Below are 18,683 nucleotides of genomic sequence, written 5' to 3'. Positions count from 1 at the left end.
TGAAACCAGGTGTTAACCTTCAGAATAAATGAGGGGTCCAGATGGAGAACAACCCTATCATCGTGAAAGGAACAAAGGTCTTGTCTGATGGAAAGAGCAGCAAGCTCGGAAACCCTCCTGGCAGAAGTGATGGAAACAAGGAACATTACACCTTCAGAGTCAGGAAACGGAGAGACACTGTTCTAAGGGGTTCAAAGGGGGGTTTTGTAAGGGCATTAAGGACCATATGAAGGTCCCAGGAAGGATACCTGTGAACCACCGGTGGGTGCAGGTTGGAAGCTCCTTTCAAAAACCTCCTGACTGAAGGGTGATGGGATAAGGAAGGAAGCGAACCCCATGAAAGGACCGAGGAGAGGGCTGCAACCTGCCTGCATAAGGTGTTGGGGGCCAAACCTTTCTCCAGCCCATGCTGAAGGAAGCTAAGAACTTCTGCCAACTGGGCTGAAGTAGGAGAAAGACCCTCCCTGAGGTACCATCGGGAAAAAGCCTTCCAGGTGGCATTATAGATGTGCCTTGTAGAAGGTTTGTGAGACACCAGGATAGTGAGGATGATCCTTTCTGGAAGATCAGCCTCCTCAAGTGCCACACGGTCAGCTTGAACCACTGGGGCTCTGGGTGGAGCAGGGCCCCCTGGTGAAGGGAGATTAGATGGGCTGGGATCCTCCAAGGAGAAACCACAGATAGGTTGACCAGGTCTGCAAACCAGGGCCTCCTTGGCCAATAGGGTGCCAGGAGTAGGAGCCAGAGAAGGAGCCAGAAAAATGGCTCTGAGCTCTAGCCAATTTATGGGAAGGGTCTGCTCTGACCTGGACCAAATGCCCTGAGCTATCTGGCCCTGCATATGGGAACCCCAACCCAGGAGGCTGGCATTGGTGGTTATCACTAGCCTGTCTGAGTCCCTGAACAGGAATCCCCTTCAGATTGATGGGGAACACCACCAATTGAGAGATCTCCGGATTTGTGGTGGGAGAGGGACCTTGATGGATGAGTTCCTGCTCATGGGACGATGCCAATACAGGAGATCATCTTCCCCAGAAGTTTGGACAGCAGTGACAGGGGGACAGTTTGATGTTGCTGGATCTTTGGCTGATGATCTCTGCAAGGCTCTTTCCATGAGCTGGGGACAGGAAAACCTGGCACGACGTGGTATCGATGACTGCTCCCAAGTGTTGCAATTTGGTTGTGGGAGGGAGCTGGCTCTTTTTGGTGTTGATGAAAAATCCGTGGATCTGGAGATATGACAAGGTAATTTGCAGATCCCGATGGGCTGCATGGATGGAAGAGGACAGAATCAAAATGTAGTCCAAGAAGAATTGGATCCTCACTGGAACAGAACACAGAGATGCCATCAATGCTGCCAGAACCTTATGAAGATCCTTGGAGCCAATGAGAGGCCGAAGGGAAGTGCTCGATACTGGTAATGGGTATTCTGATAACAGAAACGGAGAAACGGGCGATGATGAGGCCAAATTGGGATGTGGAGGTAAGTCTCCGTGAGATCAATGGAGGAGAGGAGGTCGCCCTCCCGAACGCTCTCTAAAATAGAATGCAGAGTCTGCATTTTAAATCACCTGTATTTTACAAATTGGTTGAGAAATTTTAGATCAAGGATGGCTCGCCCCCCCCCCCCCCCGAGGCTTTGGGAACTATGAAAAGGCGAGAGTAAAGCCCATGTCCCAGCTGAGAGGGGAAACAGGTTGAATAGCCCTGATTTCAAGAAGGTGCTGAATGGCCTGATTCATAAGGGCTTGCCTTGAAATGTCCCGAGAGACAGGACAGATCAAAAAAATTTATGGGGGTGGCATTAGGAAGTCCAATTGTAACCCTGACCTAATAGTGCTGAGCACCCAGGCATCCGTTGTTAACTCCTCCCATTTGGAGGCAAAGAAGGCTAGGTGACCTCTGATGGTTGGGGAGAACGAGGGTTTACTTAGAGCGATGGAAGGAACAACCCCCTCCCCCCCCAAAAGGGCCATTTACCAGTAGAAGGTTGTTGCCTGCCAGATGCTTCTGCACGTTGGTTTTGGCATTGGGAGTACGGCCTCTGAGAGTGGGGGAAGCGAGATGAGGTCTCCACTCGAAAGGCAGGAGGGTGATAGTCGGCTTTCTTCCCAGAGGAAGAGAGAATTTTACGTTTATCTCTGGTTTCGATGAGATAAGGTTCCAGAGCATTGCTAAAAAGCTTATCGCCTGCGAATGGAACTGAAGCCAGCTTCCATTTTCCATTCTCCAAGTCTGTAGTGCATGCAGAGGTTTTGCCTTCTCTCATTTTGTTCCTGGACATGGTCAAGAATGGTCAGAGGAAGAGGATTCTCACCCAGAGCAGACATCCTCTGCGTTGGTCTTCAAACCTACTCTCTTCAGGCCATTACTCAGCAAGGCTTTGGTCACTGCCAAACTGTCACTGGAGGAAGTGGCTCCTGAGTCACAAGGAAATCCCTCTAGCCAAGGGGACTCGCTCTTCTCCAAGCCTGTAGTGCATGCAGAGGTTTTGCCTTCTCCCATTTTGTTCCTGGACATGGTCAAGAATGGACCTCATCACCCTGATTTACACAGTCCCCAGGACCTCAGGGTCCATTCCTTCTGTCCACGGAGTGGCAGGCTCCGCTAGTTACAAAGAAACTGTTTTTAAACTGATCGAGGCAACCTAATAGAGGCACAAGCCTGAAAAAAGCCAAATTAAATGGGGAAGATTTTTACAAGCCGAAATAACCCAAGAGCAAACCTGAATCAGAAAACCGTTCCAGTCAGGGAGTGTACCACCTCTTACCACGAAGGCTGAGCTAAAACTGGGGGACGCTGGGGAGGTGTCCTGTGGAGGAGGAGGAGCGTCCCAGAGTTTTAAGCCCAGCCTTTCCAGAAGAGACTGAAGCACCTCCCACTTCTGGATGCTCTGAACAGCTCATGGGAGAACTCATGGTTCTAGGTCTCCTGGTTTCTAGCCTGATACCTTAACCACTACACCAAACTGACTCTTTTGTTTAAACTTCAGTTTCTTAAAGTAATTCTTGGCTTATTGCCTGAAATAAGTTCAAATATTCAAACAGGCTAAATAGTTTCTTTTCTTATCTTCTTTCTTTTCTTTCTTTCTCTCTTTTTCTTGCTCTCTTTTTCTTTCTTTCTTTTTTCTTTCTTTTTTCTTTCTTTCTTTTTTCTTTCTTTCTTTGTAAAAAGCATGCTATTAGAATATATAGTCTTCAGAATATAAAAAGAGTTCAGATGCACATTCTGCATTTACTTATCACAAAGAGCAAAAGATGTATAAATAGTTAGTATAGTATTAATTGATTGATTGATTACTATATTTTTATGTTTGTCTTAGAGCACAACTCCAGTTGGTTCACAATAGCAATGAAACTACAAATCATAAAATGAATATCCCCCAATAACTACTTCGAAAAACTTTGCCAAGAAAACTGCAAGAATTTGTCCAGTCAATCTCTGGTCTGAACTGGTCACAATGGAATGGAAGAAAAATATTACTTAAAGCTTTTAATAAAAATAAAAATAATATTTTTATTAAAAGCTTTAAGTAATATTAACTTTAAAAAAGAACCATGTGTAGTTTTTAGCTTATTTTATGAGGTTTATATGACTTTTTTTCTGGATGATTTGCCTCCTTGCTCTCAACTATTCATTTCTGAAAATGTTGAACACAATACACCCTTTCTGCACACTCTTCAGCATTCACAATATTAACCTCTGGGCCAGTATGGAAAAGAATTATGGGATCTCAGTATGCTCAGATGCTAAAATGGGCAAAAGCTTTGTGAATGAGAGAAGAGCAAGAAATCTATGTTCTACCTACCATCAACATATAAGTAGTGGTATAAATGAAAGAGCAATTGTGTTTTAGGACTACACAACTTTTGAAAACTTAAAAATATTAGTAATAATATTGCACATTTTTTTTAATAGCAATATCTTATATTGCCTTATATTCCATTATTATTTATATGTCTACTGGTAGAATTTTCTTAATTATAAATACCATTGATAAAGCACAACAGTAAAACCAGGATCTAGAATGTTTTTCTAGTGAAAACGGTCTATCAGGGCAACCGGGTCTACCTAAATATGGGACGGAGCACACTGCTTCCACTTTTGCCTTTCAGCCCCAATCTAGGGGGCCTTAAGAGGCAGTCTTTTTCGCAACAAACTATTTTTTGTGTTGAATCTATATTTTACCGACAAAGATTTATTTTTTTGTCAGTAAAATATAAATTCAACACCAGTATGTACAGTTCTTGTAAACATAACTATGCTTAAAGAAGAAATATGGAGGGTAACAATTGTGCATGGCTTAATTCTTCTATGGCACAATTGGAAGCAGTGGTTATTCTACATCATGAATTTCTCATGGAGAAAACATCCACATCTCTGTAAATACAGATATTCCTTTTTTTAGCAACCAAAATTTGACCAACAACTCAGTTGTTAACTGAAATGGTTGCTATGAAAAATTGTGATTGTGCTTATGATCTTACTTCAGCTTGTCTTTGCTATATATAGTCCTGCAAAGGTCATAAATGCAACAATTGGCCACAAAGTTACTTTTTCATCACTGTCATAACAATGAATGGTTGTTAAACAAAGCAATGACTAAACAAGTATACAAAAGTTTTTAGTAAAACAAAAATGCTAGAATTTTATTTTTAGCACATCAGATCTAGTGCTATATTCTTATGGTACGTTATCTTTATCTGAACAGATTTCTGGAAATGGTGATTATAATTTTTGACTAAATGATAAAAACTATACATACCTTGTTCTTCATAAACAAGGCCCATATTAGAGTGTGCCTCAGCTTCTTTCCTCCCACCATCAATTTTAATCAGTTGAGCAGTTTTGTAACATTGTTCATAGAAATAATTCCTTAACCATCTGTCTTCAGTCTTGTTGAAGCAATAGGTTAAATTCAGTTGATTAGAATAAACTTCTTCATAGTTTTCTTCAAAAAAAAATATGATTATATATTAATAATATTGAATAAGCTGTATAACTTGTCTTTGTTTAGCTTTTGCCTAAAATGCTATATAAAACATTATTTTGTGCTATAACGTATTGTATATAAGCACCATTGTATATGCTCAGATATCTATAAAACACATTTGCTGATATATATTTCAAAATACTTTCTGTGTCACTTCTCTATTTATACCGTTAATTAATATGTCATCATTCAGTTCCTATTGATGTTTCCTTCTCACACACTTGTTACAATTGATTAAGTGATATGACCAATATTATTTTCAGTATCCCACTTCACCAACGCCTCGTTCTGGTTTATTAGTCTACAGCATAAATAGGAAGGAGTTAATTCAACAACTATTAGCTCTCTGAATGATTTCCTCACTTGTAGAATCAGCAGCAATAAAACTACACCTAGTCCTAACATAGATTTAGGTGTGGCAAGTATTTAAGTCAAACCTATATTTAGAAGTCTATAATGCCATTCCACATATTTTCAGCTTCAGTTGGTTATACATCAGTCTTCAAAATACAATTACAAGAAATGTATCATTATCACAATAGAACATATTGTTTAAACACTTCTTTGATCTATCTTCTCACACATTTTTTATTTTGCATTTATGAGATCTCATGCTTGTCAATCTTCATATGCTCTTCTTGGTATTTTTTGCAATCTTCTGCAGTTTTTGGTTAATAGAAAAATGTTCAATCTGAGCTGCTGTTTTTCCTCTATAGAAATAATCTCCATCAACTTGCTTGCTTAGAAGAGAAGTCAAATAGTTATGAATTGAATCTGATATGAAAAACACAGAGACATGGATATTAAGACTATTATCTCCCTCACTAGCCTATAAACTTGGCAAAAGTTCCAAGAAATTATTGAAACCTTAAGGTCTGTCAACAACACTAAATAATAGATCAAATGGTGCTATCACAAACCCATTTTAGAAAAAAAAACACATACATATAAAAAACATGGTTTTTAATATTACATAATGCATTCCATAGTATAGTTTCAGTCCTTATAGTTATTCACCAAGCCCATATAGCAGAAAATGATAACTATGTTAAATGATACTATAACTATATTACCTGGAAACAGATAAAAGAAAAGATAAAAAGGAACATTTCTAATTTGAAGAAAGGATTGTATAGAGATTAAAATTATTTTCTCTTTGCTACTGAATAGCAAAGCAATAAACTTCAGTAAAATTATGTAAATAACTTGAGGTAAGTACCCTACAATTCTCAAGAGATGAAAGTGACCTGAGGCTGGTTACTGTTAGTGTCGCAGTCTTGATTGAATGAACTTTAATGTGACCCTATACTATTCTAGTGTCTACCCACTCAGTGAATAAGAATAAGCAATGCACCAAGACAACCATTTCAATGTAATTGTTTTAGACACAAACTGGTCAAGTGGGCTGGAATCGCATGAATAAAGCAAAGCAACGTTAAAACATTCTCTTTTAAAATGACTATATTTTAAAATATAGAAACCTCAGAAATAATTTTGCTTTCACAAAGCATTGGCCATATTACATTTAAAAGTATTTTAGTTTAACTTAAGAAACATATTAGCTAAAATCAATTTCTTCAATAACCCTTTAAGCAATTGTTTTAAATTTCAATCCCCAATCATTTTACAATTAAACATTTGAATTAGAACATTACAACAATGATGAGCCAAGTAAGTACTTTGAAGGATTTGGGGAAGGTTGACAGATGAAGAGTTTTATAGTTCTGCAGATATAGCTTAAACTACCAGGTACCACACAGTAGTATAAAATGAAACTATGTTCAAACTGAAAATATTTGAATAAACTAGGAAAATATAGGAACTTAATAGCATGTAAGGCCAAGGGTCAGCATACAGCATCACAAATGCTGCAGCTACACTATCCACTGACAGTAGTAAAAAAAAATCCAAGAATTTAGATAGTTAAGTGGGTTGTCTTTTTCTCAAACATCTTTAGGCACCATCTCCAACGTATGATTCCTACACTGAAGGCAGGCCCTATTTACTTTCAATGTAGAATTACCATTGGGAGAAAATAATAAATATAAAATTGTGTTTCCTCAGGCAGATGGAACCAAAGCCTAGATAGCCTGCAGGAGCCTCCTCTTATATGCTTCCTCCCTGTTACTGCTGCCCATACTACAAAGATCTTGTGTAGGCAGAATAACTTTGCTAACTAGAGGGTCTTTCAATGTTTTCTGGTAGACAGTATTGAAAATATTGGTATTAGAAAATTCAAAGATTTTAATTTAATGTTTTTGAACTAGAGAAAGTGATAATCTAGAATTGGAAATGTGGGGGATAATGTCCTAATAAAATTTAGGTATCAGTTGCTGTCTCTTTCTAGACTATGGCCTGCTGTTTGGTTAAGTCTTCAATACCTTCTTAAAAGAGGCTCCCTTGATTAAGATCATATAAGACTACTCTTTAAAAACCCTCACTGGACTTGGAAAATGGTAACACCTTCTGACTTCCTACAGGCTTCCCCCCTGACTTTCCTTGTGGAAATTCAGCTGGCAGAGAGCATCAGAAATCCTCCCTCCCTCCCTCCCTCCTTCTGTCTTGAGAATCCATGAAATAAATATGAATAAATTTGGCCTGCTGGTTGGGATCTGAGATTAAATGCCTGATGCAATGATGGATTTGCTCTTGAATAATCACAGAAGAATTCCACCCATTCCTTGTTGGGATAACTTTTTTTGACTCCAAAGGATGTCATTTGGAAGCAGCAGTTGTACTGTCTGATATTCTTCCTGAACTCATTTGCAATAGTTCATCTTTGTTACATAAATTAAGTACATTAGGTAGAGGCTGCAAATTGCTTATCGTAATATTTCAATTCAGCAGAAATTGGTGGTTTCTTTAGTGAATAAAAACTCAAGACATTGATGGCAGACTTTGACCATTGCACCAACATCAGAAGAAATTTTATGTTGTAGAAATCATGCATTTTGCCTCATTCTGTTGAGATAAAGGCAATGTTGAGGCAAAGTGCACAACTTGCACATGCATTTCTTGTTGTTAAAGGCAGATTAATTACCATGTTGAGAAACTCTTACGGTAATTAACGCTTGCTGCATATTCTTGCCTTTCTCTTGATCTTCTCTTTCCTGCTTCATTTTTTTTCTCATCTCCTCATTCTGTACCTTTCCTTGTGATTCTGGAGACACGGGGCTACATCAATTTGGTGTTATCTCTTGACTGTGATAACACCAAAGATCTCCTTCTTTCACATGGCATAATTATACGGATATTTTATTTTTACTACAATTGTTGAATAATTGTTCGTACCTCAGAGCAATTTAGAATTTAGAATACCCACTGACTTCCATTGAGTTATAGGAATCTGACAGTGACAGTTTAGAAATAGAATCACATGACATCATAAGGGCTAAGGCAGGACTGGCCCATCTGATCTCTGACAACCAAAATAGGGACTGATCTAGCCTTAATTTCAAAGCAGGAAGGACTAAGATATAGTGGCAAATATTTTTGACCAGAGTGATCCATTTTCTACTCCATCTTCAGCTATAGCGATTCACTCAATGACTTTCAACCCAACTATTTCACAGGTAGGTTTGAAGAGATATAGGAGGGTAGAGTACAATGCATGTATCTTGAGATGGGCTATAGATGCACGGGCATGTTTTTGTATCAGAGAAGAAGGGGCACCTAAAGCAATAAAAATATCCAAGCCTTTCTTCATACACCTTCATGCTTTTTTAAAGAGTCACATAATGCATCAATTCCTTGCTGCTGGATGGGGGAAAGAGTGAGGAATTTAGTATTAGTCTTTGTTTGATTCTCTGCTTTTAGTCTGAAATGGTATAACTTAGGCAAAAGTTTTCTTAAAAGAATTTGTCTTAAGCTTCTATATGTTTCATAATCACCTGGGGAAATCATTGGAGAAACTAAAAGTTTGCAAATTGCAGAGTCTAGAATCACAGACACTTAGCTGGATCGCAAAAACCTAAACAGCCATTACATTACAGTGAAGAGCTGTAGTTTCTATATTTCTTCTTTACAGTATAAGTGGTTGTCTGGATTTTTTTTTCAGCCCATGTTTGGGTGCCATACTAGAAATTGAGAAACAAGTTAAATTGTGTCTTTCATTCAGATGAATGTAAGCCTTTTCTGGCTTCAGAAAGGTAGCTGGTTTCTATACTATTTAAATTCAGAATTTTATAGCTAAAATGATAACTATCTGATATTAATTTGCAAAATCTGTCTTTTCAGTATATTTTCTATGGGGCTCCTGGTCCCATACAATAACTAGCATTATGTCCTGTCTATTCCTTGCACTAGTAGTAGGAAATCTACTTTTCTCTTTCTTATCTGAAGCCTAGCATTAGTCATTCATTACATATTTTAATTTCAGAACTGACAATCATATTGTCTTTTTCAAAATGATGTGAGGTTTCTTTCTTCATTTTTCTGTCAAGAGAAGCAGTTTCATGTGTTTTCTCAGTTATCCATCTAGCTTCTCACATTTTCCTATCTTATGGCTCCTATTTCAGCACATCAACATGAATTATATTTTGTTAAAAATTAGGGTATTTAAAAGTCTGCACCAATATACAGCCATGCTGCCTGAAAGGCAACATTCAATGACAAGATTATGAGGATTACAACTTAAATGAAAAACGTTAAGAATTTACATTTCAAATAAAGAAATACATGCCATGTATAAGAAATGAATTTGAAAAGCTACTGTATTTCTCTGAAAAGTGTAATGTTTTAAATTTTAAAAGGTGAAACAATGACTTTTCAAGAAAAGGGATAATTGAGTGATGATAGTATGAATACATCGAAAGCATTCTAATCACTTCATCGCAGAAATTCATCTTGTCAGCAGAATACTTCATTCTAGCACTGGGATTCATCATTTCGAATTCCCCATCATTTACTCCAAAAATACAGCTTAGCTGACTAAAGCTGAAAAATGCTATTTCCAGAAGAGTCTCAAAACTCACACATGAAACGACTGAAATCTTCCCTGAGGCACACATTGCTGCTCCATTACCCAGAATCCCCGTTTACCTGATCGCTGGGCTGCCTCAGCTCTGGTCAGGAAATAGTGAAGCTGATCCAGCTTATCAGGCTGCTCCTCGAGGGACTTTTCCAGCCATATGGCTGACCCAGGCCCTGCAGCCTCCCTCAAGGCATTCCACTTCTCTATCAGAGTAAAGAGCTCAGCAAAAGACTTGTGATAACCCTGCTGCAGCATGTCTATGCAGATGTTCTTCTTGTATGAATTCCGGTAACTGGGGATTTGAAAAGGCTGGTTTTAATTTTTTTTCATTCTTGATTATCATTTCTCCCTAAAAAAACTCACACAATATACGAATATGATTAAGTATGCAAATACAATGCAAAGGTAATTGCAGTGCTTGTGACACCAGTTCTTTGTTTATTAAAAATGCCAGCATGTTTTTGAAAGAGACCAAAAGAAAGCTATTGTAGCTTTAGCTCTGCCAAAACTACATTTCTGCAATTGAAATCAGATAGAAATGTTCACAGAATTAATTCATTAAAAAAGCAACTCCTAAAATTTCTGATGTATATTTTCTAGGATGCCTCTTCAATTATAAAAAATATGCTCAGAGGCATATTAACTCCAGAAAGATTGTACAGTGTGATTATTCAACTTTTCCAAGAGGAACAATCACACCGCTATGTGACTGCAGACTGTGAGTTCACCAAGGATAACTGAGGCACAAAACATTCCATTCATTTCTCAGTGTTTTGATTCAATTTACAGTCATGTACCAAACTACAGAAAGAAAAACAAAATGGAAAAGAGGAAACTTTTTTTGTTATTGTTTAAAAGATGACAAAAAGAAAAGTTAAAAGATTTAGGATTTAAAGAATTAAGAATAAGAATGAGGATTTTTAAAAAATATCTCGTGCAGGATATTTCTTTTGTTGAATCCAAATTTGGCTTCTGACTTTAAAGACAGCAAAACAAAAATTTGCCACTGCATTAAGTAGGATTACACTGAGCAGCCAGTAGTAATTGATTTAGTAAAGGTCTGGAAGTCCTGGAAAGCCCACTCAAACAGAGGTAATGTGATGTAAACGTTGAGTGTAAAAAAAAAACCCTTTCACAAACATCTCTGAAATTTTAAATTTTCTCTCCTAGAAAGCAAATGGCTTATGACCACAATTTTATCACCTTTTGCCATGGTTGTTAAGTGAATCACACCAGATGTTTAGTGAATCATACAGTCATTAAGTGAATCCAGCTTCCTCCATTGACTTTGCTTACTGGAAGCCAGCTAGTAAGGTTGTAAATGGAGTTCATTTGACCCCAGGATGGTGCAACTGTCATAAATATATGCCTGTTGCTGGGGATTTTATGATTGGATGACTACAGGAAAACTGCAGCAATTTTTTGTGTGAGGACCAATCATAAGTCACTTTTTTCTGTGCCGTTGTAATTTTGGATGGCTGGTAAATGAATGGTTATAAGTCAAAGACCACCTGTACAGATATTTAATTATTGTGAAGTAGGGGATTCTGTAAGAAATATCAAAGAAATTGGTATTGTATTATATATATATATATATATATATATATATATATATATATATATATATATATATATATATATATATATATATATATATATATATAATAAAGAAATAATATTATTAACTTTGCAGATAATACAACAGTGATGGGACTAATCTCTGGGGGGGGGTCAGTCTGCCTATCGAGATGAGGTGGACCAGTTACTTTCGTGGTGTGGAGACAATAACTTGGTCCTTAACACCAATAAGACCCAGGGGCTTATAGTGGATTATAGAAGGAATAGATCAGACATCTAGCCCTTGATTATCAAGACCGAGTGGAACAAGTGGATAGTTTTAAGTTTCTGGGTGTTACCATAAAAGAGGACCTGATCTGGGGTATACACATTGCAGTACTGGTCAAAAGGGCCCAGCAGAAATTATACTACTGAGACTTCTCAGGAAAAAACAACTGAATGAAAAACTGCTGGTGACCTTCTACTGCTACACCATAGAGAGTATTTTAACTTACTGCACCTGTGTATGATTTGTCAATTGCACAGTGGCAGATAGGAAAGCACTCCAGAGGGTTAACATCATTGCCCAGAGGATCATGGGTTGCCCTCTCCCCTCTTTGGAAGAACTTTATAGCTCCCGCTACCTTAAGAAAGTTCAAAACTTTCTTAAAGATCCATCTCATCCTGGGCACTCTTTTTTTTTGAACTATTACCATCTGGCAGATGGGACAGGACAATAAAAACAAGGACAAATAGGCTGAAAAACAGCTTCTATCCCAGGGCAGTAGCTTTTTTGAATTGTGTTGTATTGGTGCAGTGTCGGAGGTTTTCGGTTCAATGTGTGGAGGGTGAAGGATGTGTGTTTGTGTTTATTTTCATGGTCATGATGTGCACTGAAGATGGTGTTTGATTTTGTTGTACAAGGTGCAATGGCAATAAAGTAAACTAAAACTAAAACAATATCCTAAACAGAAAATAGAAAAGGTCTTAAAAAGGCATCCTTAACACAAATAACTAGGTGAACAAATGGTATCCATAAATAAGACAGAAAGTGCCTCAGTGCATCTTCTTTTAACATGACCTTTTTCTAATCTTTACCTATGATCTAGATTTTTTTTAAAAAATACACCACTCTCCTAATAAATCAACTATTAGCCAATTAATTCTGTTTGATTGTTTGATTTTGATTTAGGACAGTCTTTGAACTCAGCTATGCTTGTTTGTAGATTATTTGCATTGTTCACATGAGTGAACCTAGTTTATTAGCATGTAACTCTTAAATTTGAGATGTACATCTAGCACTGGTTAGGATAATACATCATATTGTCAGGACCTGCTTAACTAAATTTTCTTAAGTAATCTAAAAGAGTTCATATTTACTCTATATTACATAATGCACATATTACAGCTTGTGTAATAGTATTTTAGTATTACTAAAACAAAAATATGATTTCTTTAGTTTTGATTAATATAATGTGATCTTGGTTGTATTTCACAATATCTGTGAAATATTTATCATAAAAATGTGTTGTCATAAAATGAATTTTGGATTCCAATTTATGCTTGAATAATCAGAATTTACATTTGCATTTAAACATTTTATCAATTAATTAATAAAAATTGAAGACAAAAATAGAATAAACTTTATAGAGCTTTACGGAGCTGTCACCAAAAATAAAGTAATATACCACAAGGTACATGCAAAAGATTTTTGATTATTAAAATCTCATAACGTATTATGATCCTGTTGGTAAACAATCATTTCCAAATTGCAATAATATCCTGTTAGTTATAAAATGTAGCTAAACTTGAAAATTCATGTTAAAATTCATTTTTATAAATCAATAACATTTAATGAAATTAATGTTCACAAAAATTGTCTCCCACAACAGTTTTTCAATAATTATAATGGCCTCTGGGGGCCTCTACTGGAAACATAGCAATACTGCAGTTAAATATTACTGTTCAAGCAATACTCAGAATAAAATGAAAGTTGTGGAACAAAAGCAAATATCTAATGTTTCCATACACTGGGTCTGATACTCGAAGTATTATTTCCCTGTGAATGTTCCTACTAATTTCAAAATGACTGCATCCATTATAAAACCGTTAGATAAATGATAAATGTCATGGCAAATTCAAAATTATAGCTGCTCTCAAAATAATTATACTTGTTAAAAGCATTTAAACTGAGATTTTGGTGTTTTACAGCTAAATAAAGAAACCACTCTAATTTAGTGTACAATCTTAGTGCGCCTCTAGAATGGAGAGGATGGCAAACGTGTAAAAATAATAATTAAAAAAGCCAGTTGCAGACAATGTAGGTGTTCTCATACAGATCTTACTTTATTTGCTGTGATGGGCGACTACTGATTTATTGCCCAAAGGAAATAGTTAATATGCTGTCCAAACTTTAGTTCAAAGTTATGTAAACTAAAATTTCATTATATATTGATGTATCATAGCCCTTGACTGATTTTATTTATTTGTACTCTACCTTTATTATTTTTACAGCAAACATATCCAATACAGCTTCCGCCTCTTATTTTCTGCACAACAACAACCTGTTGGGCAGAGAGAGAGAGAGAGAGAGAGAGAGAGAGAGAGAGAGAGAGAGACTGTCCCAAAATCACCCAGCCAGCTGTCATAGCTAAGGCAGGACAAAACACTCATGGTCTCCTGCTTTCTAGCCTGCTGTCTTGACCACTAAACCAAATTAGCTCTCAATACATCTTATATCAGTCTCTTCAGAGTTCATTATTTAAAAAAGATGAGTTGAGCATCACTAAAACAGTATCATTGCTATTTACTCTCTCTGTTTAATTCCAATTTGTATGTCGTTCTTTTCCCCTGCTTCAAGTTCATACATAATTTAATTATTTATATTTGCCAACAGGTGTATCATTAAAAAGATAATATTATACTTCCTAATTTTAAAAAGCTGAGCCAAGTCATTAGATATAAAGTTTGAAGCTTCTATACCTATGAAGCTGCAGAAAAGTACAAGATAAAACTATTATAAAAACATATTATTTATTCAAGTTCTTAAATGGTCAACTTTTCAGGAATTACATATTTGGCAGGTAACAAATACTCTTTAATTGGAAAAAAAACTCTTAGTTTGCACTAAGAACTCCTTAACTTTATAAGTGTTACATTTTTTGATTGATCTTAAAGTTGCAGAATATATAAAACTTTCTAAAAATTTGATAGTAGAATGAATTCTACTCAAATTTTATTGAAAGTCTAGTGGCAGGGGTATTACTTAAAGCATTTTAAAAAATAAATATTTATTAATGTAATAAGCTGTTTGATCATGTAATGAAATATTTTAACATAATACTGGATATTTTCTTAACTGGGTATTTATTATAATTGTGAACAACCAGTTTCATATTCCAAATTGTACTTTTTTATTTTTAAAATATAAAAGTGAAAAAGTGAAACTTTTAGTAATAATATTGAAGTGTCTCTGTGTTTTAAGATAGATTAATGGTATGGAATTCAGCATAGAGTAATTCCCTTTGTTTTTATTTTAGTTCTAAATATTACATAATAAAACTTTATTTTGAACACATTTTTATTAACTTGAATGGTTATTTAGCTTGATCTCTGGTTCAGAAGAAAGATAATGATGCTTGCATTAAATAATGTATATATATGGATATTAATAATATAATCTTATAAACTATTTTGGTTTTTATAACTGTGTAAATGCAGAGTACTACTACCGAAATGTAGGTGCCAAATTAACATCTTTCATAAGCATATTCTTAGCAATCTACGAATGTAAGCAAATATATATATTATCACTATCCATGATGTTTGAGAATGTTTTAATTTTAAATAACAGTGAAATGTGATGGCTATTTATAGAAAAATTATCTATGTGAAACCATATTCACTAAATTGCCTACCAAAAGTAGCTGTTTACAATGCTATTTATAAGATACAGGGGGAAACAAATCTCAATTTCGACCAAAATTTTAATTTTAGTCTATATTACTTTAAATAATGTATTTAATAAGTAAATGTATTACTTCATATATTAATAAATGTTACAATATAATTTCTATAATAGCAATGTATTAATTAAGATGTATGTATGAAAAATACTCAGAATATTAATATCTTAAGCCCATTTAAAATATACAGGGCTCTGAGATAGTGAGAAAAAAATGTAATTATTTTTTGATTATACTTCAGGAAATATTTATCCAGATCAGCTTTGTTCATTCCTAATCTGACAAATGTTTTGTACTTCTAAATGTATTCACATAAAAGAACTTATTTACTAATCTGTAACTCTGTAAAAGTGAAAATAAAGATTAAAGTTTGATTGTGACATAAAGATTTGTATTCTAAATCTTACTTTACATGTTATTTACCAGATGGATGGTTGATACATGCACATACAGACAAGCATTTTGAGGGACAAAAACTCTTCAAAATGCTGAAAAAATGTGAAATATATGGTATAATATTCATATTGCAATCCTATCTCTACAAAATAATAAATCCCACCAAATCCAATCTATTTTGCTTCTCTATAACTTTATGTAATATTATAGCCTTATTGTGGAACATTCCTATGGAAAGCCCAAGTCTCTATATTTATACTTTCATTTAACAATTCATTAACAAAATACAGCTTATAATTTAAAATATAATTTAAAACTAAGGTTGATATTCTTCCAGTAGCTATTTAATCATGCTTCCAAAATAATAATAATAATAATAATTTAATGAAGTCCAAAACTATCAAGAATTCCAAGTAATTTCGTATTGGAATCTCCCTCTGAAATTCAGAAAGTAAGTTAAAAAACGATGGTTTTGGAAAGAAAGCCTTACACTTCATAGGGGAGAGAAACCTCTTTGTTTCACTGAGGAAACAGTTGTATTAGTTTTGGTATTAACTATTTAATTAATTATAGTTTCCTATGATGTGTGAATTGAGGGAAAAGTGCTTGTTTACATTCTCATATTCAGACAAAATGGACAAAGGGTCTATGGGTTAAGAACAAAAATATGGCCCTTCAACAGATTCGGGGCTCCCCACTTTCTTCAATACATCCTGAAAAACCACTTTCACTGAAGTTCAACATTATATTAAAGAGATAGAGTATTTTTTTTTAACATGGGATTATATTGAACTATTGTACTATGTAAAGCAAACATCACAAAAAAGTACTACATATGCAGTACACCAATAGGATAACTCTTAGATTTTCATGAATTCTTTTTGTAACATACAAGGGGGGAAAAATCAGTCCAAAGGAGTTCATTAAGATTAAAAAGCAGAATTTCTGTATAGACTAGAAAATTTACTCCATATATTCCAGGCTAAGCAAATTCCCACTGGTATTTCACAATGAACTGGTACTTCACAATGAACTTTTCCATAGTATTCTATGCACACTTCAAATAAAGCACAGCTATTTACTTGCCCTTATATTCCCTGCCAAGTACTGGTGAACTATTGAGAAATGAAAGGAGCAAACTATAGACTTAAACTTAGCAAAATAATGTATGTAAATAAGTAAACATTCAGTGCTCTTCTTTATTAAAGTATGACTTTTATTTAATATTTCTTAGAATCTGATGAATTTTTGCAAATAAAATTCTGTTTCCTCTACACTTGCTAATAGTCATGAGAATCTCTAGTTTGCACCTTCCCATTAAAAATGTATTACATTTTTTGAAATTATTCACCCCACCTTTTATCCAGATCATTTCTTTGAAAGGAAGTAGATAATAAATGGAATTATTCATGATTTCCCATTAAATATGAAACTTTCTTTTGCAGAGTTTAGAAAATGGAACTTCTACATAATGTACTGAAGTTGATTAGAACTTTTTAATCTCTCAAAGAAAATATTCTATATTACAAAATGCATAGAATATTTTTAAAAGAAAGAAAACTATCTCTTCCATAATCATATTCTTTAGCACTCTCTTAAGAACATTACATCATACCAAAGCGTATAGTGTCCATGTTTTTGAACAGAACTGTATTCCTTTCTCTGTTTCGAAGGAGATATTAACTCCCAAAGAATGTTGGTTAGTGAAAACACAGAATCTTAGTCAAGCAAGATCACTAAAAATATTAAGACAGAATAATAATATACACATATACAATATTAACATTGGAAGGCATCAGAAATAATAATACATCTTTTATAATAATGGCTATGTTTTTTTATGGGACAGTATCACTTCAGCAGTGAGTTTAATGGGATATAATGTGTTATTAAAAATATCCTATATATTGAAAGTAAACAAACTGTGTAGATTTTTCTGTAGCCAAAATTGTACCAGGTATGTAGAAGAATTGGGGAACCCTCAAATGTATAGAAGTTCAAAAAATATTTTCCCTTTATAGGGGAAAATAACTCAATAAAGACAAAATATCTTAATCACCACAAGATTCTAATTTATCCCTAAAAAGTATACACGTTCTTCACTTTCTGTCATATTACAATAGCAGTTTTTGTACAGCCTTTGAGAGGATCAAAGGTTGAGAAGAGCTCATTTAGCCATGGGTATTATACTATATATCTCCAATGTACAGAAATAGGATACAAATGTTCATTCATTGGGAATAGGGGAAATGTAATTAAGACAGCACTGAACATAAAGAACCTTGAATGACTATTGTCATCCAGTAATTTTGGCAAAGGGAAGTAAGACTGTAATTTTAGAAGTACATTTATGTGACAATAAGATTTGCTCCTGAATGCAATATATTTATGGAGCAAGTCTTAGCTGACCAGTTATCAAATGTTTAATCCACATTAATAGATTAATTCCATAGGGGCATCCTGAAGAAGAAATTCAATGTCAATTAATTTCAACTAAGGGAATGCAGATTTGCAGCTAAAATCTGAACAGAAAAATCAGAATAACTAATTCCAACTAACATGATTTTTTTCATCTTATAGAATTTACAATTTCATATCCAGGCCATAACAAACCGGATGTTATGTTGTGCACATCTAACTGTGTAACCTGTTCTGGTTGAAGACTTTTTTAAAAAGAAAAATGTCCAGGAAATTTTTAAAAATTGGAAGTCTCAGTCCTGAATATAATATGTATCATCTAAGGTATATTGAAGAATGATTAGATCTATTATTCCATTGCATTGAAATATGGGAAGACAGC

At 34.8% G+C, this 18,683-nt stretch overlaps 1 protein-coding gene across 5 annotated transcripts in view; it reads right to left on the bottom strand.

Moving 5' to 3' along the window:
- The window catches only part of TTC29 (tetratricopeptide repeat domain 29), a 93,214-nt gene that overhangs the window by 63,824 nt on the left and 10,707 nt on the right, over positions 1–18,683 (bottom strand). For all 5 annotated transcript variants that reach the window (XM_087963059.1, XM_087963061.1, XM_087963063.1 and 2 more), the window contains exons 4-5: positions 10,034–10,257; positions 4,766–4,951 (exon numbers count right to left, since the gene is read on the bottom strand). In XM_087963059.1, coding sequence (XP_087819185.1) covers positions 4,766–4,951; positions 10,034–10,257 — 410 coding nt within the window. The remainder of the gene's footprint in view (positions 1–4,765; positions 4,952–10,033; positions 10,258–18,683) is intronic.

This window comes from Notechis scutatus, chromosome 4, assembly GCF_049901735.1.
Source record: "Notechis scutatus isolate UNSWTSFEM ecotype Mainland chromosome 4, rNotScu1.2, whole genome shotgun sequence".
Classification (NCBI taxonomy): Eukaryota; Metazoa; Chordata; class Lepidosauria; order Squamata; family Elapidae; genus Notechis; species Notechis scutatus.
This window is presented reverse-complemented; position numbering and strand designations above follow the sequence as displayed.